This window comes from Oncorhynchus clarkii, chromosome 24, assembly GCF_045791955.1.
Source record: "Oncorhynchus clarkii lewisi isolate Uvic-CL-2024 chromosome 24, UVic_Ocla_1.0, whole genome shotgun sequence".
Lineage (NCBI taxonomy): Eukaryota > Metazoa > Chordata > Actinopteri > Salmoniformes > Salmonidae > Oncorhynchus > Oncorhynchus clarkii.
This window is the reverse complement of record NC_092170.1, coordinates 40,784,368-40,804,331: the sequence shown is the minus strand read 5'-3', so window position 1 is coordinate 40,804,331 and position 19,964 is coordinate 40,784,368. Positions and strand designations below refer to the sequence as shown.

The 19,964-nt window shown below is 44.7% G+C and overlaps 1 protein-coding gene across 1 annotated transcript in view; it reads right to left on the bottom strand.

The window, feature by feature from the left end:
• Positions 1-8,415: 8,415 nt before the first annotated feature.
• The window catches only part of LOC139383058 (collagen alpha-1(XXVI) chain-like), a 45,157-nt gene continuing 33,608 nt past the window's right edge, over positions 8,416-19,964 (bottom strand). The window contains exons 8-14 of the mRNA XM_071127360.1: positions 16,629-16,706; positions 16,351-16,403; positions 15,101-15,163; positions 12,329-12,364; positions 10,881-10,925; positions 9,076-9,166; positions 8,416-8,603 (exon numbers count right to left, since the gene is read on the bottom strand). Coding sequence (XP_070983461.1) covers positions 8,416-8,603; positions 9,076-9,166; positions 10,881-10,925; positions 12,329-12,364; positions 15,101-15,163; positions 16,351-16,403; positions 16,629-16,706 — 554 coding nt within the window. The remainder of the gene's footprint in view (positions 8,604-9,075; positions 9,167-10,880; positions 10,926-12,328; positions 12,365-15,100; positions 15,164-16,350; positions 16,404-16,628; positions 16,707-19,964) is intronic.

The following is a 19,964-nucleotide window of genomic DNA, read 5'->3' as shown; positions in this document are numbered from 1 at the left end:
TTCACCTCAGCTTTAACAGGGCCGAAGGGAAAGTAGCTCTGACAGGTCAACATGAGGTAAGAAGGGAGGTTATCCAAAAATCCTGCAGAGCAGCACAGAGCATAGTCTGGTTTCAGCTCTCAGAGAAGTCAAACCACAGCTCTGAGAGTTTTACAGAATGAAAGAAAAAAGGCAGACAGGCAGACAGACAGACAGACAGACAGGGAGACGGACAGGCAGGCAGGCAGTGTGTGTGTTTATCACAGTAGGGAAGGGAAGGGAGTCCTTCATACTGACCATCAGGCTGTATGGTATGGTTCATTCATACTGACCACAGCATGACATCAGGCTGTACGGTTCATTCATACTGACCACAGCATGACATCAGGCTGTGTGGTTCATTCATACTGACCATCAGGCTGTATGGTTCATTCATACTGACCGCAGCATGACATCAGGCTGTATGGTTCCTTCATACTGACCACAGCATGACATCAGGCTGTGTGGTTCATTCATACTGACCACAACATGTCATCAGGCTGTACGGTTCATTCATACTGACCATCAGGCTGTATGGTTCATTCATACTGACCATCAGGCTGTATGGTTCATTCATACTGACCACAGCATGACATCAGGCTGTACGGTTCATTCATACTGACCACAGCATGACATCAGGCTGTGAGGTTCATTCATACTGACCACAGCATGACATCAGGCTGTGTGGTTCATTCATACTGACCGCAGCATGACATCAGGCTGTATGGTTCATTCATACTGACCGCAGCATGACATCAGGCTGTATGGTTCATTCATACTGACCGCAGCATGACATCAGGCTGTGTGGTTCATTCATACTAACCACAGCATGACATCAGGCTGTACGGTTCATTCATACTGACCACAGCATGACATCAGGCTGTGTGGTTCATTCATACTAACCACAGCATGACATCAGGCTGTACGGTTCATTCATACTGACCACAGCATGACATCAGGCTGTATGGTTCATTCATACTGACCACACACACACACAGGTGCAGAATACGTTAGAGGAAAAACAAAAAGAAATGGAGGAAGTTATTCTAGAAAGATCCAGTGTAATATATTATAAAAATAAAGTGAAATGGATGGAACATGGGGGGAAAATGCACCAAATTATTAAAAAAAAATCTTCAACATATAAATGATACCAAAAATAATTTACTGAAACTTGCTACAAATGACGGAGTCACCCATGATTCACCAAACTGTAGAGGAAGCCAATGACTTTAAGCATGTGTTTTTGTTTCAGTCTCCTCCATCTCCAGTAACTCAAGTTAATTGTACGGATTTGTTTCCTTTTAACATTGTAAAATTAACAGCCGGACAGAAAGACTCATGTGAAGGTCAAATTACAGAGGAGGAACTTCTTGATACAATTAAAGCCTTTAAGTCTGTGAAAACTCCAGGGCTGGATGGCCTACCAGTGGAAGGATACCAAACTCCAGGGCTGGATGGCCTACCAGTGGAAGGATACCAAACTCCAGGGCTGGATGGCATACCAGTGGAAGCATACCAAACTCCAGGGCTGGATGACATACCAGTGGAAGGATACCAAACTCCAGGGCTGGATGGCATACCAGTGGAAGGATACCAAACTCCAGGGCTGGATGGCATACCAGTGGTAGTATACCAAACTCCAGGGCTGGATGACATACCAGTGGAAGGATACCAAACTCCAGGGCTGGATGGCATACCAGTGGTAGTATACCAAACTCCAGGGCTGGATGGCATACCAGTGGTAGTATACCAAACTCCAGGGCTGGATGGCATACCAGTGGTAGTATACCAAACTCCAGGGCTGGATGGCATACCAGTGGAAGGATACCAAACTCCAGGGCTGGATAGCATACCAGTGGTAGTATACCAAACTCCAGGGCTGGATGGCATACCAGTGGAAGGATACCAAACTCCAGGGCTGGATAGCATACCAGTGGAAGGATACCAAACTCCAGGGCTGGATGGCATACCAGTGGAAGGATACCAAACTCCAGGGCTGGATGGCATACCAGTGGTAGTATACCAAACTCCAGGGCTGGATAGCATACCAGTGGAAGGATACCAAACTCCAGGGCTGGATAGCATACCAGTGGAAGGATACCAAACTCCAGGGCTGGATGGCATACCAGTGGAAGGATACCAAACTCCAGGGCTGGATGGCATACCAGTGGTAGTATACCAAACTCCAGGGCTGGATAGCATACCAGTGGTAGTATACCAAACTCCAGGGCTGGATAGCATACCAGTGGTAGTATACCAAACTCCAGGGCTGGATAGCATACCAGTGGTAGTATACCAAACTCCAGGGCTGGATAGCATACCAGTGGTAGTATACCAAACTCCAGGGCTGGATAGCATACCAGTGGTAGTATACCAAACTCCAGGGCTGGATAGCATACCAGTGGTAGTATACCAAACTCCAGGGCTGGATAGCATACCAGTGGTAGTATACCAAACTCCAGGGCTGGATAGCATACCAGTGGTAGTATACCAAACTCCAGGGCTGGATAGCATACCAGTGGTAGTATACCAAACTCCAGGGCTGGATAGCATACCAGTGGTAGTATACCAAACTCCAGGGCTGGATAGCATACCAGTGGTAGTATACCAAACTCCAGGGCTGGATAGCATACCAGTGGTAGTATACCAAACTCCAGGGCTGGATAGCATACCAGTGGTAGTATACCAAACTCCAGGGCTGGATAGCATACCAGTGGTAGTATACCAAACTCCAGGGCTGGATAGCATACCAGTGGTAGTATACCAAACTCCAGGGCTGGATAGCATACCAGTGGTAGTATACCAAACTCCAGGGCTGGATAGCATACCAGTGGTAGTATACCAAACTCCAGGGCTGGATAGCATACCAGTGGTAGTATACCAAACTCCAGGGCTGGATAGCATACCAGTGGTAGTATACCAAACTCCAGGGCTGGATAGCATACCAGTGGTAGTATACCAAACTCCAGGGCTGGATAGCATACCAGTGGTAGTATACCAAACTCCAGGGCTGGATAGCATACCAGTGGTAGTATACCAAACTCCAGGGCTGGATGGCCTACCAGTGGAAGTATACCAAACTCCAGGGCTGGATGGCATACCAGTGGTAGTATACCAAACTCCAGGGCTGGATGGCCTACCAGTGGAAGTATACCAAACTCCAGGGCTGGATGACATACCAGTGGAAGGATACCAAACTCCAGGGCTGGATGGCCTACCAGTGGAAGGATACCAAACTCCAGGGCTGGATGGCCTACCAGTGGAAGTATACCAAACTCCAGGGCTGGATGACATACCAGTGGAAGGATACCAAACTCCAGGGCTGGATAGCATACCAGTGGAAGGATACCAAACTCCAGGGCTGGATGGCCTACCAGTGGAAGTATACCAAACTCCAGGGCTGGATGACATACCAGTGGAAGGATACCAAACTCCAGGGCTGGATGGCCTACCAGTGGAAGGATACCAAACTTTTTTTAATGTATTCAGTGCAACATTATTATCATTTTTATACACTGCCATCAGACACACATAACTGCACCACCTATCACACTTTCACAAAATGCATGAAGACATTGCTAAAGGTCAATCAGATTTGTGAACATGGTCCCTAGCTGTGTGTTGCCTCTTTCCATGTTGTCTGTTGTCTGTAGCTTGTGAGGTGTGGAAACACTTTGTTACTTTTGTGAATTTTGTCTTGCTGCTTTTTGTTTTATGTTGCTCTGTCTGTATGCTACATCTTGCTTGTCCTATGTTGCTCTGTCTGTATGCTACGTCTTGCTTGTTCTATGTTGCTCTGTCTGTATGCTACGTCTTGCTTGTCCTATGTTGCTACATCTTGCTTGTCCTATGTTGCTATGTCTGTATGCTACATCTTGCTTGTCATATGTTGCTCTGTCTGTATGCTACATCTTGCTTGTCCTATGTTGCTCTGTCTGTATGCTACATCTTGCTTGTCCTATGTTGCTACATCTTGCTTGTCCTATGTTGCTATGTCTGTATGCTACATCTTGCTTGTCCTATGTTGCTCTGTCTGTATGCTACATCTTGCTTGTCCTATGTTGCTCTGTCTGTATGCTACGTCTTGCTTGTCCTATGTTGCTCTGTCTGTATGCTACATCTTGCTTGTCCTATGTTGCTCTGTCTGTATGCTACGTCTTGCTTGTCCTATGTTGCTCTGTCTGTATGCTACGTCTTGCTTGTCCTACGTTGCTCTGTCTGTATGCTATGTCTTGCTTGTCCTATGTTGTTCTGCGTGTGCTCACTGCTCAATGATTGTCTATATAGTAATTGTTTTTAAGAACCTGCCCAGGGACTGCGGTTGAATATTAGCAGGCTGACTAAAACCGGCACTTTTACTACTGGCATGTTGATTAATGTGCACCGTCCCTGTAAAAATAAAATAAACTCAACAACTAAATTATGATGAGTGTATTATATTACGTATTGGATCAGGAAAAAATATATAAAATTTTACCTTACTGTATAGTTTACCAATAAAATGGTCTGACGGTGACGTGGACATATTGTCACGCCCTGGCCTTATTTATCTGTGTTTTCTTTATTATTTTGGTTAGGCCAGGGTGTGACATGGGTGATTTATTGTGTTTCGTCTTGTCTAGGGGTTTATTAGATTTATGGGGTTGTGTTCAGTGTAGTTGTCTAGGTAAGTCTATGGTTGCCTAGAGTGGTTCTCAATCAGAGGCAGGTGTTTATCGTTGTCTCTGATTGGGAACCATATTTAGGCAGCCATATTCTTTGGGTATTTTGTGGGTGGTTGTCGCCTGTGTCAGTGTTTGTGCCACACGCGACTGTTTTCGGGTTTTCACGGTTCTTGTTTTGTATTCTGTTCATGTATAGTTTCTCTGATTAAAGAACCATGAACTTTAACCATGCTGCATATTGGTCCTCCGATCCTTCTCGCCTCTCCTCTTCAGACGAAGAGGAGGAAATCCCTTACACATACTCAGTATTCATATCCTGAAAGAAATTATCTCAGTAGAATACAGTGTTATATAAAGTTCGCAAAAATAGATAAGATCTTGCTTGGAAAGATCTTGGAAAGGAAAATACCTGTCTATTTGTGGAAAAATCACCCTGATTAACTCTTTAGTCATATCCCAGTTTACCCTCATTAACTCTTAAGTCATATCCCAGAGTACCCTGATTAACTCTTTAGTCATATTCCCGTTTACCCTGATTAACTCTTTAGTCATATCCCCTTTTGGCCTTCTTTACACCTAGCTACCTGTTTTTTAAATTATATGAGCAAAATATATTCCTTTTTATTTGGAACGGCAACCCAGACAAAATTAAACAGGCCTATTTATATAATGTACATGAATTCGGAAGGCAGAAATGATGAAATATGAATGCATTAGACGTCTCACTAAAGGCTTCAGTCATACAAAAGTTAAACTTAAATCCGAACTGGTTCTCTATCAGATTAGGAATAGTGTCTCACCCCATGTTCAAGCATGAACTTTTTCCCTTTTTTTTCAGATTACAACCTCTCACTTTCGATTATTAGTCTCCCAGTCCCTGCCGCTGAAAAACACCACCACTGCATGATGCTGCCACCACCGTGCTTCACCGTAGGGATGGTGCCAGGTTAGCAAAACATTTATAAAAACCTTTTTTTACTGTGTCATTATGGGGTATTGTGATGTCATTATGGGGTATTGTGATGTCATTATGGGGTATTGTGATGTCATTATGGGGTATTGTGTGTAGATTGATGAGGGAAAACATGTATTTAATCCATTTTATAATAAGGCTGTAAGGTAACAAAATGTGGAAAAAGTCAAGGGGTCTGAATTACTTTTCGCTTTCTGAATACAATGTAGCTTGTTTTTGGTCGCAGGTCCAGAAATGGCTGAAGAATTGCAACATTTACCTGGAGCTAACTCTGCAAATCACACTGCTGGGTGACTTGAAAAGTCACAGTCTTCAATCAATAATAACACTTTTAGAAACATTTTTTTATCTTTAATTTACAATCTGTAGAATACAAAGGTTCAGAACTTTTGTGAAACATCACTGCACAGCACAGGCAAATTGTATATATATATATATATATAGTGGAGCTGAAGGGTGGGACTAAAAACAACAAGATAACTCATGTAAAATACACTGTGTCTATAAAATGGATGCAGGTTCAGAACATTTGTGAAACAGCACAGTTAAAAATATATGGTAAATAGAACTGGATGGTCTTCAGAGCTAGATGGGAGAGGCCGAGGCCTAGGTGAAGCATGGGACTGGATGGTCTTCAGAGCTAGATGGGAGAGGCCGAGGGTAGATGAAGCATGGGACTGGATGGTCTTCAGAGCTAGATGGGAGAGGCCGAGGGTAGATGAAGGATGGGACTGGATGGTCTTCAGAGCTAGATGGGAGAGGCCGAGGGTAGATGAAGGATAGGACTGGATGGTCTTCAGAGCTAGATGGGAGAGGCCGAGGGTAGATGAAGGATAGGACTGGATGGTCTTCAGAGCTAGATGGGAGAGGTCGAGGGTAGATGAAGGATGGGATAATAAACAAACAAAAGATTCCTAGGGGAGAGGTGGGAAGGTTAGGGGAAAATAATGAAGGAAAATATACATACGGCCTCCCGGGTGGCGCAGTGGTCTAGGGCGCTGAGTGGGCGCTGGGTTCGCGCCCAGGCTCTGTCGCAAACAACCGGGAGGTCACTGGGGCGATGCACAATTGGCCTAGCGTCGTCCTGGTTAGGGAGGGTTTGGCCGGTAGGGATATCCTTGTCTCGTCATGCACCAACGACTCCTGTGGTGGGCCGGGTACAGTGCGCGCTAACCAGGTCGCCAGGTGCACGGTGTTTCCTCTGGCACATTGGTGGCTTCCGGGTTGGATGCGCGCTGTGTTAAGAAGCAGTGCGACTTGGTTGGGTTGTGTTACTAACAATTGGATACCACGAAATTGGAAAGAGAAGGGGGTAAAATGAAAATATATACACAGTACCAGTCAAAAGTTTGGACACACCTTCAAGGGGTTTTCTTATTTTTACTATTTCTACATTGTAGAATAAATGATGAAGACATCAAAACTATGAAATAACACATTTAGTAACCATAAAAAGGTTAAAGAAATCTAAATATATTTTAGATTCTTCAAAGAAGGCGCCCTTTGCCTTGATGACAGCTTTGCACACTCTTGGCATTCTCTCAACCATAGATGAGTGATTTTCCTACAGTTTTGACGTTGAGTTCCTAACATATGCTGAGCATTTGTTGGCTGCTTTTCCTTCACTCTGTGATCCAACTCATCCCAAACTATCTCAATTGGGTTGAGGTCAGGGGATTGTGGAGGCCAGGTCATCTGATGCATCACTCCATCACTCTCCTTCTTGGTCAAGTAGCCCTTACACAGCCTGGAGGTGTGTTGGGTCATTGTCCTGTTGAAAAACTAATGATAATCCCACTATGCGCAAACCAGATGGGATGGCGTATCGCTGCAGAATGCTGTGGTAGCCATGCTGGTTAAGTGTTCCTTGAATTCTAAATAAATCACTGACTGTGTCAACAACATAGCACCCACACACCATCACACCTCCTCCTCCATGCATCACGTTGGGAACCGAACTAGGCAAACCTGGCTTCTGGACAAGTCTCTGAATGTCCTTGAGTGGCCCAGCCAGAGCCCGGACTTGAGCCTGATCTAACATCTCTGGAGAGACCTGAAAATAGCTGTGCAGCAAAGCTCCCCATCCAGCCTGACAGAGCTTGAGAGGATCTTCAGAGAAGAATGGGAGAAACTCCCCAAATACAGGTGTGCCAAGCTTGTAGCGTCATACCCAAGAAGACTCGAGGATGTAATCGCTGCCAATGGTGCTTCAAGAAGGTATTGAGTAAAGGGTCTGAATACTTATGTAAATGGATGAAGGATGTAGGTAATGGTGTCAGTCTGGTGTAGAAGGGTTGTTCTACTCAGTTATATCAATGAAGGATGTAGGTAATGTTGTCAGTCTGGTGTAGAAGGATTGTTCTACTCAGTTATATCAATGAAGGATGTAGGTAATGTTGTCAGTCTGGTGTAGAAGGATTGTTCTACTCAGTTATATCACCATTTATATATATATATATCACCATCACCATTTATAATATTTGTTTTATTTCCTGTGTGATATTTTTTATTTGTAATACATTTGTAAACATTTTTAAAAGCCTGTTTTCGCTTTTTCATTATGAGATATTGTGTGTAGATTAATGAGGGGGAAACATTTAAAAATCCATTTCAGAATAAGGCTGTAACGTAACAAAATGTGGAAAAAAGTCAGGTGGTCTGAATACTTTCCAAATGCATTGTATATATATATATATATTTTTTAAACAATACATGGAAGGTGCAATCTATCTGCAATATTAAAGCTGATCTACCCCCCTAAAAAAGACCTTGTCTCTGTCTGACCACCTCTATAGGCAGATTGTTTCCTTGAGGATTGGAGGAGAGTTGGAGAGGCTGAAGTCGTCCTGTCTTGATGGTGAACTCGGCCTTCCTGGTCCTCATGGCGGGAAATGAGAAGGAATCTGGTTGGCTCTCCAGTCCAGAGCCGGACTCCACTGGACTCTCTGCATACAGAAAAGGACAATGGTAGAAACCACGAAAACAAACATTAGAGTCTCACTCTATCCTCTTGACCCAATCAATACTATTATGCAAATCACGTCTTCCAGAATCAGTACTCCCTCCTCCTTTACCGTGGATACCAATCATGTGTTCCAGAATCAGAACTCCCTTCCCCTTTACCGTTGATGCCAATCATGTCTTCCAGAATCAAAAACCCCTCCCTCTTTACCGTTGATGCCAATCATGTCTTCCAGAATCAAAAACCCCTCCCTCTTTACCGTTGATGCCAATCATGTCTTCCAGAATCAGAAACCCATCTCTCTTTACCGTTGATGCCAATCATGTCTTCCAGAATCAAAAAACCCTCCCTCTTTACCGTGGATGCCAATCATGTGTTCCAGAATCAGAAACCCCTCCCTCTTTACCGTGGATGCCAATCATGTGTTCCAGAATCAGAAACCCCTCCCTCTTTACCGTGGATGCCAATCATGTGTTCCAGAATCAGAACTCTCTCTGCCAGGATCTTGAGAGCTTCCCTCAGCTGCTGCACTCCCTCAGTTCCCCCCTGAGAGACAGACAGAGACAGACACTCCCTCAGTTCCCCCCTGAGAAACAGACAGAGACAGACACTCTCTCAGTTCCCTCTCTGAGAAACAGACAGAGACAGACAGAGACAGACACTCCCTCAGTTCCCCTCTGAGAGACAGACAGACAGACACTCCCTCAGTTCCCCCCTCTGAGAGACAGACAGAGAGAGACACTCCCTCAGTTCCCCTCTGAGAGACAGACAGAGAGAGACACTCCCTCAGTTCCCCTCTGAGAGACAGACAGAGAGAGACACTCCCTCAGTTCCCCTCTGAGAGACAGACAGAGACAGACACTCCCTCAGTTCCCCCCTCTGAGAGACAGACAGAGACAGACACTCCCTCAGTTCCCCTCTGAGAGACAGACAGAGACAGACACTCCCTCAGTTCCCCTCTGAGAGACAGACAGAGACAGACACTCCCTCAGTTCCCCCCTCTGAGAGACAGACAGAGACAGACACTCCCTCAGTTCCCCTCTGAGAGACAGACAGAGACAGACACTCCCTCAGTTCCCCTCTGAGAGACAGACAGAGACAGACACTCCCTCAGTTCCCCTCTGAGAGACAGACAGACAGACACTCCCTCAGTTCCCCCCTCTGAGAGACAGACAGAGAGAGACACTCCCTCAGTTCCCCTCTGAGAGACAGACAGAGAGAGACACTCCCTCAGTTCCCCTCTGAGAGACAGACAGAGAGAGACACTCCCTCAGTTCCCCTCTGAGAGACAGACAGAGACAGACACTCCCTCAGTTCCCCCCTCTGAGAGACAGACAGAGACAGACACTCCCTCAGTTCCCCTCTGAGAGACAGACAGAGACAGACACTCCCTCAGTTCCCCTCTGAGAGACAGACAGAGACAGACACTCCCTCAGTTCCCCTCTGAGAGACAGACAGAGACAGACACTCCCTCAGTTCCCCTCTGAGAGACAGACAGAGACAGACACTCCCTCAGTTCCCCCCTCTGAGAGACAGACAGAGACAGACACTCCCTCAGTTCCCCTCTGAGAGACAGACAGAGACAGACACTCCCTCAGTTCCCCTCTGAGAGACAGACAGAGACAGACACTCCCTCAGTTCCCCTCTGAGAGACAGACAGACAGACACTCCCTCAGTTCCCCCCTCTGAGAGACAGACAGAGAGAGACACTCCCTCAGTTCCCCTCTGAGAGACAGACAGAGAGAGACACTCCCTCAGTTCCCCTCTGAGAGACAGACAGAGAGAGACACTCCCTCAGTTCCCCTCTGAGAGACAGACAGAGACAGACACTCCCTCAGTTCCCCCCTCTGAGAGACAGACAGAGACAGACACTCCCTCAGTTCCCCTCTGAGAGACAGACAGAGACAGACACTCCCTCAGTTCCCCTCTGAGAGACAGACAGAGACAGACACTCCCTCAGTTCCCCTCTGAGAGACAGACAGAGACAGACACTCCCTCAGTTCCCCTCTGAGAGACAGACAGAGACAGACACTCCCTCAGTTCCCCTCTGAGAGACAGACAGAGAGAGACACTCCCTCAGTTCCCCTCTGAGAGACAGACAGAGACAGACACTCCCTCAGTTCCCCCCTCTGAGAGACAGACAGAGAGAGACACTCCCTCAGTTCCCCTCTGAGAGACAGACAGAGAGAGACACTCCCTCAGTTCCCCTCTGAGAGACAGACAGAGACAAATAACCATAAATACACAATGCAGTGCATACCTCAGGTAAACCCTCTCCTGGCTCCCCCTTCTGCCCAGACTGCCCCTGTAAACACATTGACACATTCATTATCATTACAAAACCACTTGCAAAAATCACTGAACATCAGCTGTCAGAGCAGCTTACCGATCGCTGCAGCTGTACACAGCCCATCTGTAAATAGCCCATCCAACCAACTACCTACCTCATCCCATATTTGTTTTAGTTTTTCTGCTCTTTTGCACACCAGTATTTCTACTTGCACATCCTCATCTGCACATACTGTATCCCAACCAGAAGCCATGGATTACAGGCAACATCCGCACCGAGCTAAAGGCTAGAGCTGCCGCTTTCAAGGAGCAGGACACTAATCCGGACGCTTATAAGCAATCCCGCTATGCCCTCAGACAAACCCATCAAACAGGAAAAGTGTCAATACAGGACGAAGATTGAATCCTACTATGCCGGCTTTGCGGGAGGCCGTTATCTTCGGCTTCCATGTCTCATGTATTGAAATGCAACTGTTCCACGAAAATGCGCATGTGAAAATCATAACGAGCACGCAGAACGGTAGAAATGATAGGATCAATTGTTTCCCCAAACTTGAAACTCAAACGCTGCCTTTGGAGTCTTTATGAAATAATTACCTCCACGTTTTACATGGTTGGGTTTTGCCTATAGGCTACTTTGAAGCAAGGTAAGACGTGCCTCATAATATGAAATAAAACATTCACGTTTCAAACAATTAAGTATGTTTTCAAAATGCATACTGCCTCCAGCTCGCATTGTAAAGTGGTGGGGTGACTGGCTGATAGCCTGTTGCCTGGCTGATAGCCTGTTGCCTGGCTGATAGCCTGTTGCCTGGCTGATAGCCTGTTGCCTGGCTGATAGCCTGTTGCCTGGCTGATAGCCTGTTGCCTGGCTGATAGCCTGTTGCCTGCACGTGAAAGGTGAACGGGCCCGTTTCAATTACCAGTTGAGAGAAAAAACAATAGCAGCTATTTTTAATCGTGCACTAAAACTGTTTTTTTAACACCCGATTTTTATTTAGAATTGTTACACAGTGAATGGGGTTCTAAAAGACCATGTTTTCCTCCAGCAGCTACCTGCCTGTGGAGCAGCAGGAGAAACCCCTCTCAGAACAGGCTCTGGGTGCTGTGATAGTTGTGTTGGAATAAATAAGATATATGATGACTACACACAGGCCAATTTAATTCCACTAAATTATGCAAATTAACCTATAGACTGATAAGGCATGATGGGAAAATGTATTTCCATAGACTGGTATTCCCATCAATGACTAAAAACCATTATTTTGCAATGGGATTTTTTAAATCCCGGTCATTTTGGCCGGCAACAGTTTTATTTATCAACTTTTCATATATATATTTTTTTATCAGCCAAAAGCTAACATGAAAACTCTGGCGTTTTGCTTTGCGTGCCTGTGTGAACAGCCTTTCCGTACTCACAGGCTGGCCATGCTCCCCTGTTAATCCTGGAGGTCCCTGGTGAGAGAGAGAGAGGAACACAGATCAGAGGACCTACTCCCCCCCCCAAAAAAACATCTTTAGATACATAACATCCCGGTCTAATCACTCATCATATTCTCGTAGTGCAAGCAGAAACTGGAGGGCAGTGTCACAGGAAGAATCAGCACACCACTGAGGTTGGCCGCAATGACTGGTCTGTTTGATGTTCTCACCGACGGGTCTACCTGGTCACGTACGGGTTAAACCCTCTGTTCTTTAATAACAGCAGATGAAGGGGATTAGGTTTAACATCATGGTCGAATTGGAACTTTATTGTTGTGATCAGGGAGGTCTGACCAGGGCCACGGGCTGATTAATTATGTCTGAATGGGAACTTTACTGTTGTGATTTGTGAGGTCGGACCAGGGCCATATGCTGATTAACCGTTGGCCTACAATTTCTGCGACCCTGGGGAAATCTAATTCATCAAAATCCGTCTGTTTAAGCTAGAGATATCTGTTGTTTTTTTCCCCCCTCTGTGGGCTCCATCTCAATCCACCACGTCCTCTGAATGGTGACAGAGCTAGAGCGGTGTTTGTCAGACCATGAGACACAAAATGATAGGATTTTTTTGTTGTTGTCTTCTCACGAAAACATCTGCATTGTCCGGTCGGTTTGGCCTAAAAAAACTATTATGACCAATCTATTGAAAGATGAGAGTCTCACGAACACCATGGTGTTCTCTATTTTGCTAGGCTGCCCACAATACTCACAAAAATAATCTTAATGGGACCTTAAGTACCAGTTTTAAAAAAAAGAAAGGAAGTATACAATATACGGAGATAGTATAATGTCTAAAATAAGGGGATAAATAAATGTCTTATATCCGATATAGGACAGACACTTCAGAAAAAAACGTCTGTTTTGGACTATATTTTGTTACCTTTGTTCCAAACTGTTATTCAATGTGTTTCAATTGGCTAATAGCAGTAAGGACTATCTGTTATTCAATGTGTTTCTATTGGCTAATAGCAGTAAGGACAATGTGTTTCTATTGGCTAATAGCAGTAAGGACTGTCTGTTATTCAATGTGTTTCTATTGGCTAATAGCAGTAAGGACTATCTGTTATTCAGTGTGTTTCTATTGGCTGATAGCAGTAAGGACTATCTGTTATTCAATGTGTTTCTATGGGCTAATAGCAGTAAGGACAATGTGTTTCTATTGGCTAATAGCAGTAAGGACTGTCTGTTATTCAATGTGTTTCTATTGGCTAATAGCAGTAAGGACAATGTGTTTCTATTGGCTAATAGCAGTAAGGACTATCTGTTATTCAATGTGTTTCTATTGGCTAATAGCAGTAAGGACTATCTGTTATTCAATGTGTTTCTATTGGCTAATAGCAGTAAGGACTATCTGTTATTCAGTGTGTTTCTATTGGCTGATAGCAGTAAGGACTATCTGTTATTCAGTGTGTTTCTATAGGCTAATAGCAGTAAGGACTATCTGTTATTCAATGTGTTTCTATTGGCTAATAGTAGTAAGGACTGTCTGTTATTCAGTGTGTTTCTATGGGCTAATAGCAGTAAGGACAATGTGTTTCTATTGGCTAATAGCAGTAAGGACAATCTGTTATTCAATGTGTTTCTATTGGCTAATAGCAGTAAGGACTATCTGTTATTCAATGTGTTTCTATTGGCTAATAGCAGTAAGGACTATCTGTTATTCAATGTGTTTCTATTGGCTAATAGTAGTAAGGACTATCTGTTATTCAGTGTGTTTCTATGGGCTAATAGCAGTAAGGACTATCTGTTATTCAGTGTGTTTCTATAGGCTAATAGCAGTAAGGACTATCTGTTATTCAGTGTGTTTCTATGGGCTAATAGCAGTAAGGACTATCTGTTATTCAGTGTGTTTCTATAGGCTAATAGCAGTAAGGACTATCTGTTATTCAGTGTGTTTCTATTGGCTGATAGCAGTAAGGACTATCTGTTATTCAATGTGTTTCTATGGGCTAATAGCAGTAAGGACAATGTGTTTCTATTGGCTAATAGCAGTAAGGACTATCTGTTATTCAATGTGTTTCTATTGGCTAATAGCAGTAAGGACAATGTGTTTCTATTGGCTAATAGCAGTAAGGACTATCTGTTATTCAATGTGTTTCTATGGTAACAGCAGTAAGGACTATCTGTTATTCAGTGTGTTTCTATAGGCTAATAGCAGTAAGGACTATCTGTTATTCAATGTGTTTCTATTGGCTAATAGCAGTAAGGACTATCTGTTATTCAATGTGTTTCTATTGGCTAATAGCATTAACAACCAATTCAAAGGTTTCATCCAATCATTTTTGTTGTTGTTGTTGACACCTTTAAGGGGTTAAAAAAAAAAAAAATCGAAATAAAATAGATAAATGATTCTTGGTATGAACATCATAAAACAATATCCCTATGTCGTCATAGAAACCTCCCCCCTGGTTGTGATCAGTGAGGTCTAACCAGGGCCACACGTTGATTCATTATGGCTGAATGAGAAGTTTACTTTTGTGATCAGTGAAGTCTGACGTATGGATGCTTCGCAAATGTTCCCTGGTCAAAATGAGTGTACTCCGTTTGGGAGGCAGACTTAGAATTTGAACACAAGGTCTTTAAAAGAGATCCTGTCTACCTCCTGATCAAAACAGATGTCCGTGTTGGAATGCACGTTCATAACAAATTCCTTCTAAAGCAGTCCAGTGTTTTATAATGAGAACATTAGGGGTAACATTTTTGCCTCACCCTCTCCCCTGTGTCTCCTTTAGACCCTGGGTCCCCAGCCGTGCCTTGGAGGCCTCCCTCTGCCTGAAACACACAAACAGGAAGAGGTATCAGACATCTCCCTCACACAGCCAGGCTCACACTGCCCTGGCCGTGACCATAGTAACATCTCTACTATGTAATGTTGACCTTGACCATAGTAACATCTCTGCTATGTAATGTTGACCGTGACCATAGTAACATCTCTGCTATGTAATGTTGACCTGACCTTGACCATAGTAACATCTCTGCTATGTAATGTTGACCTGATCGTGACCATAGTAACATCTCTGCTATGTAATGTTGACCTGACCTTGACCATAGTAACATCTCTGCTATGTAATGTTGACCTTGACCATAGTAGCATCTCTACTATGTAATGTTGACCTTGACCATAGTAACATTTCTGCTATGTAATGTTGACCTTGACCATAGTAACATCTCTGCTATGTAATGTTGACCTTGACCATAGTAACATCTCTGCTATGTAATGTTGACATTGACCATAGTAACATTTCTGCTATGTAATGTTGACCGTGACCATAGTAACATCTCTGCTATGTAATGTTGACCTGACCGTAACCATAGTAACATCTCTGCTATGTAATGTTGACCTGACCGTGACCATAGTAACATCTCTGCTATGTAATGTTGACCTTGACCATAGTAACATCTCTACTATGTAATGTTGACCTGACCGTGACCATAGTAACATTTCTGCTATGTAATGTTGACCTTGACCATAGTAACATCTCTGCTATGTAATGTTGACCTGACCGTAACCATAGTAACATCTCTGCTATGTAATGTTGACCTGACCGTGACCATAGTAACATCTCTGCTATGTAATGTTGACCTTGACCATAGTAACATCTCTACTATGTAATGTTGACCTGATCGTAACCATAGTAACATCTCTGCTATGTAATGTTGACCTTGACCATAGTAACATCTCTGCTATGTAATGTTGACCTTGACCATAGTAACATCTCTGCTATGTAATGTTGACCTGACCGTAACCATAGTAACATCTCTGCTATGTAATGTTGACCTGACCGTGACCATAGTAACATTTCTGCTATGTAATGTTGACCTGACCGTAACCATAGTAACATCTCTGCTATGTAATGTTGACCTGACCGTAACCATAGTAACATCTCTGCTATGTAATGTTGACCTGACTGTGACCATAGTAACATCTCTGACATTATACTAGACTATTTGGTACTCACATCTCGCCCTGGGAGACCTGGAACTCCTGCTGGTCCGATTGGTCCAGGGGGACCTGTGATGTCACAGAAACAGTTCCAGAACATATTCGTGTTGATGGTACTTGTAGTTCTTAGAGAGAAAAACACTGATACAAACACACACCTGCAGGGGGACACCCACCTGCAGGGACACACACCTGCAGGGACACACACTTGCAGGGACACAAACCTGCAGGGACACACACCTGCAGGGACACATACCTGCAGGGATACAGATACACACAGAAATGAAGTTGTACCTGGGGGTCCAAGGGGACCAGGTGGACCGGGAGGGCCGGCTACGAACTCAGGAAGAGCTGGAGGAAGAGGTGCTTCCTCTGATTAAAACACAAACAAGAAATACAGTATTTACCGAAGTTGTACCACAGAGGCGGTCAGTGATGTTACATTTCTATTACAGCATATTGGATGACTGTCATTCATATTCCATTCACCCAGTTCAATGTAACAGCGGTAGGTTTAGGCTACTACATGATACATTCTAATTTGAAATCAATGTACCCAGAGGAGGACGGAAGCAAGCTGTCCTCCAGCTACACCATGGTGCTACCCTAGAGGGTGCTGTTGAGTCTACAGTAGAGTTTAATTGCAGAGTTTAAATCAATTATTTGGTGACGTGAATATATTTAGTATAGTTTTATCTAAAAAGGAATAACTTTTTAAACGTTTACAATTTTTATTTCTATGAAATTCACTGAGGAAGATGGTCCTCCCTTTCCTCCTCTGAGAAGCCTCCACTGTTGTACCACTTTGCTGTAAAATCTCAATGGTGTTTCATTAAAGTTTGTAGGACCTCTGACCCAACACTTCCCCCTTGTAGTGTGTGTGTGTGTGTGTTTGTCTGTGTGTTTGTATGCGTGTGTGTGTGTGTGTGTGTGTGTGTGTGTGTGTGTGTGTCTGTGTGTGTGTGTGTGTGTGTGTGTGTGTGTGTGTGTGTGTGTGTGTGTGTGTGTGTGTGTGTGTGTGTGTGTGTGTGTGTGTGTTGCTAGGGCAAACTGCTAGGGCAAACTGCTTGGGCAAACTGCTAGGGTAAAGTACTTTTAAAGTAAATTTCTATTAATATATGCATCTGTCTAGTATGTGTTGTCCTGTCTAGTATGTGCTGTCCTGTCTAGTATGTGTTGTCCTGTGTAGTATATGTTGTCCTGTCTAGTATATGTTGTCCTGTCTAGTATGTGTTGTCCTGTCTAGTAGGTGTTGTCCTGTCTAGTAGGTGTTGTCCTGTCTAGTATGTGTTGTCCTGTCTAGTATGTGTTGTCCTGTCTAGTATGTGTTGTCCTGTCTAGTATGTGTTGTCCTGTCTAGTATGTGCTGTCCTGTCTAGTATGTGTTGTCCTGTGTGTATGTGTTGTCCTGTCTAGTATGTGTTGTCCTGTCTAGTATGTGTTGTCCTGTCTAGTATGTGTTGTCCTGTCTAGTATGTGTTGTCCTGTCTAGTATGTGTTGTCCTGTCTAGTATGTGTTGCCCTGTCTAGTATGTGTTGCCCTGTCTAGTATGTGTTGCCCTGTCTAGTATGTGTTGCCCTGTCTAGTATGTGTTGTCCTGTGTGTATGTGTTGTCCTGTCTAGTATGTGTTGTCATGTGTGTATGTGTTGTCCTGTCTAGTATGTGTTGTCCTGTGTGTATGTGTTGCCCTGTCTAGTATGTGTTGTCCTGTGTGTATGTGTTGTCCTGTCTAGTATGTGTTGTCCTGTCTAGTATGTGTTGTCCTGTCTAGTATGTGTTGTCATAAACCTGAATCACTTCCTCTTCACCCTAACTGTGAGCGTTAACCCAAACATCCCCAACCCCAGCCAGCACACTTAACTAAAACTAAGGTAAAGTGCACTGGTGGAATCATCCGTCCGTCTGGAACTAATTCCAGCTGCTGCTGCAGTTTCCCTCTAGCCACATCAGGAGGGCCTATGAGTGGCAGAGCCTTGCCTCCATCCCCTCTCTATACGGGCCTGGGATTTGGCTCCTGGCTGGTTCTGAGTTTCCAGACTGCTGTGCTGACAGTTTACAAATGAGCTGTGATTTACAGCCAGCTGGCTCAAGCAGCTAACACAGCCTCTCCTCTCCTCTCCTCTCCTCTCCTCTCCTCTCCTCTCCTCTCCTCTCCTCTCCTCTCCTCTCCTCTCCTCTCCTCTCCTCTTCTCTTCTCTTCTCTTCTCTTCTCTTCTCTTCTCTTCTCTTCTCTTCTCTTCTCTTCTCTTCTCTTCTCTTCTCTTCTCTTCTCTTCTCCTCTCCTCTCCTCTCCTCTCCTCTCAACAGACCCAGATCTAGACCAAGACCCACACTAAACTTAAACCCCAATCTAAACCCCAATCTTAACCCTAATCTTAACCCTAATCTTAACCCTAATCTTAACCCCAATCTTAACCCCAATCTTAACCACGCTAACCTTATGCCTAACCCTAAAATTAACCTTTTGATTTTGCAGTTTGGCCAAATACTGGTAACCCCAGTCAGCCTGCACTGCCCCCCAGTGTTGAACTATGGCACATTAACCTGTGTTTGCCTTGTCTGACCCATTCTAGTCACCATCACAAGCTCATCCATGGAAAACAGTTTGTATTTAGATACTGGCCCTGGTATGAATTAATCACATAATATTTCAGTTTAAAGTCTAGAATAGGTATTTTCTGTGAAATAGAGATACCTGTTAGCAGCTGCGTGGCCATAGAGACCCATGGTAGCTGTTAGCAGCTGCGTGGCCATAGAGACCCATGGTAGCTGTTAGCAGCTGCGTGGCCATAGAGACACATGGTAGCTGTTAGCAGCTGCGTGGCCATAGAGACACATGGTAGCTGTTAGCAGCTGCGTGGCCATAGAGACACATGGTAGCTGTTAGCAGCTGCGTGGCCATAGAGACCCATGGTAGCTGTTAGCAGCTGCGTGGCCATAGAGACCCATGGTAGCTGTTAGCAGCTGCGTGGCCATAGAGACACATGGTAGCGGTTAGCAGCTGCGTGGCCATAGAGACACATGGTACCTGTTAGCAGCTGCGTGGCCATAGAGACCCATGGTAGCGGTTAGCAGCTGCGTGGTCAATGAGACCCATGGTAGCGGTTAACAGCTGCGTGGCCATAGAGACCCATGGTAGCTGTTAGCAGCTGCATGGCCATAGAGACCCATGGTAGCTGTTAGCAGCTGCATGGCCATAGAGACCCATGGTAGCTGTTAGCAGCTGCGTTGCCATAAAGATACATGGTAGCTGTTAGCAGCTGCGTGGCCATAGAGACCCATGGTAGCTGTTAGCAGCTGCGTGGCCATAGAGACCCATGGTAGCGGTTAGCAGCTGCGTGGTCAATGAGACCCATGGTAGCGGTTAACAGCTGCGTGGCCATAGAGACACAAGGTAGCTGTTAGCAGCTGCGTGGCCATAGAGACCCATGGTAGCTGTTAGCAGCTGCGTGGCCATAGAGACACAAGGTAGCTGTTAGCAGCTGCGTGGCCATAGAGACCCATGGTAGCTGTTAGCATCTGCATGGTCATAGAGACCCATGATAGCTGTTAGCAGCTGCGTGGTCATAGAGACCCATGGTAGCTGTTAGCAGCTGCGTGGTCAATGAGACCCATGGTAGCGGTTAAC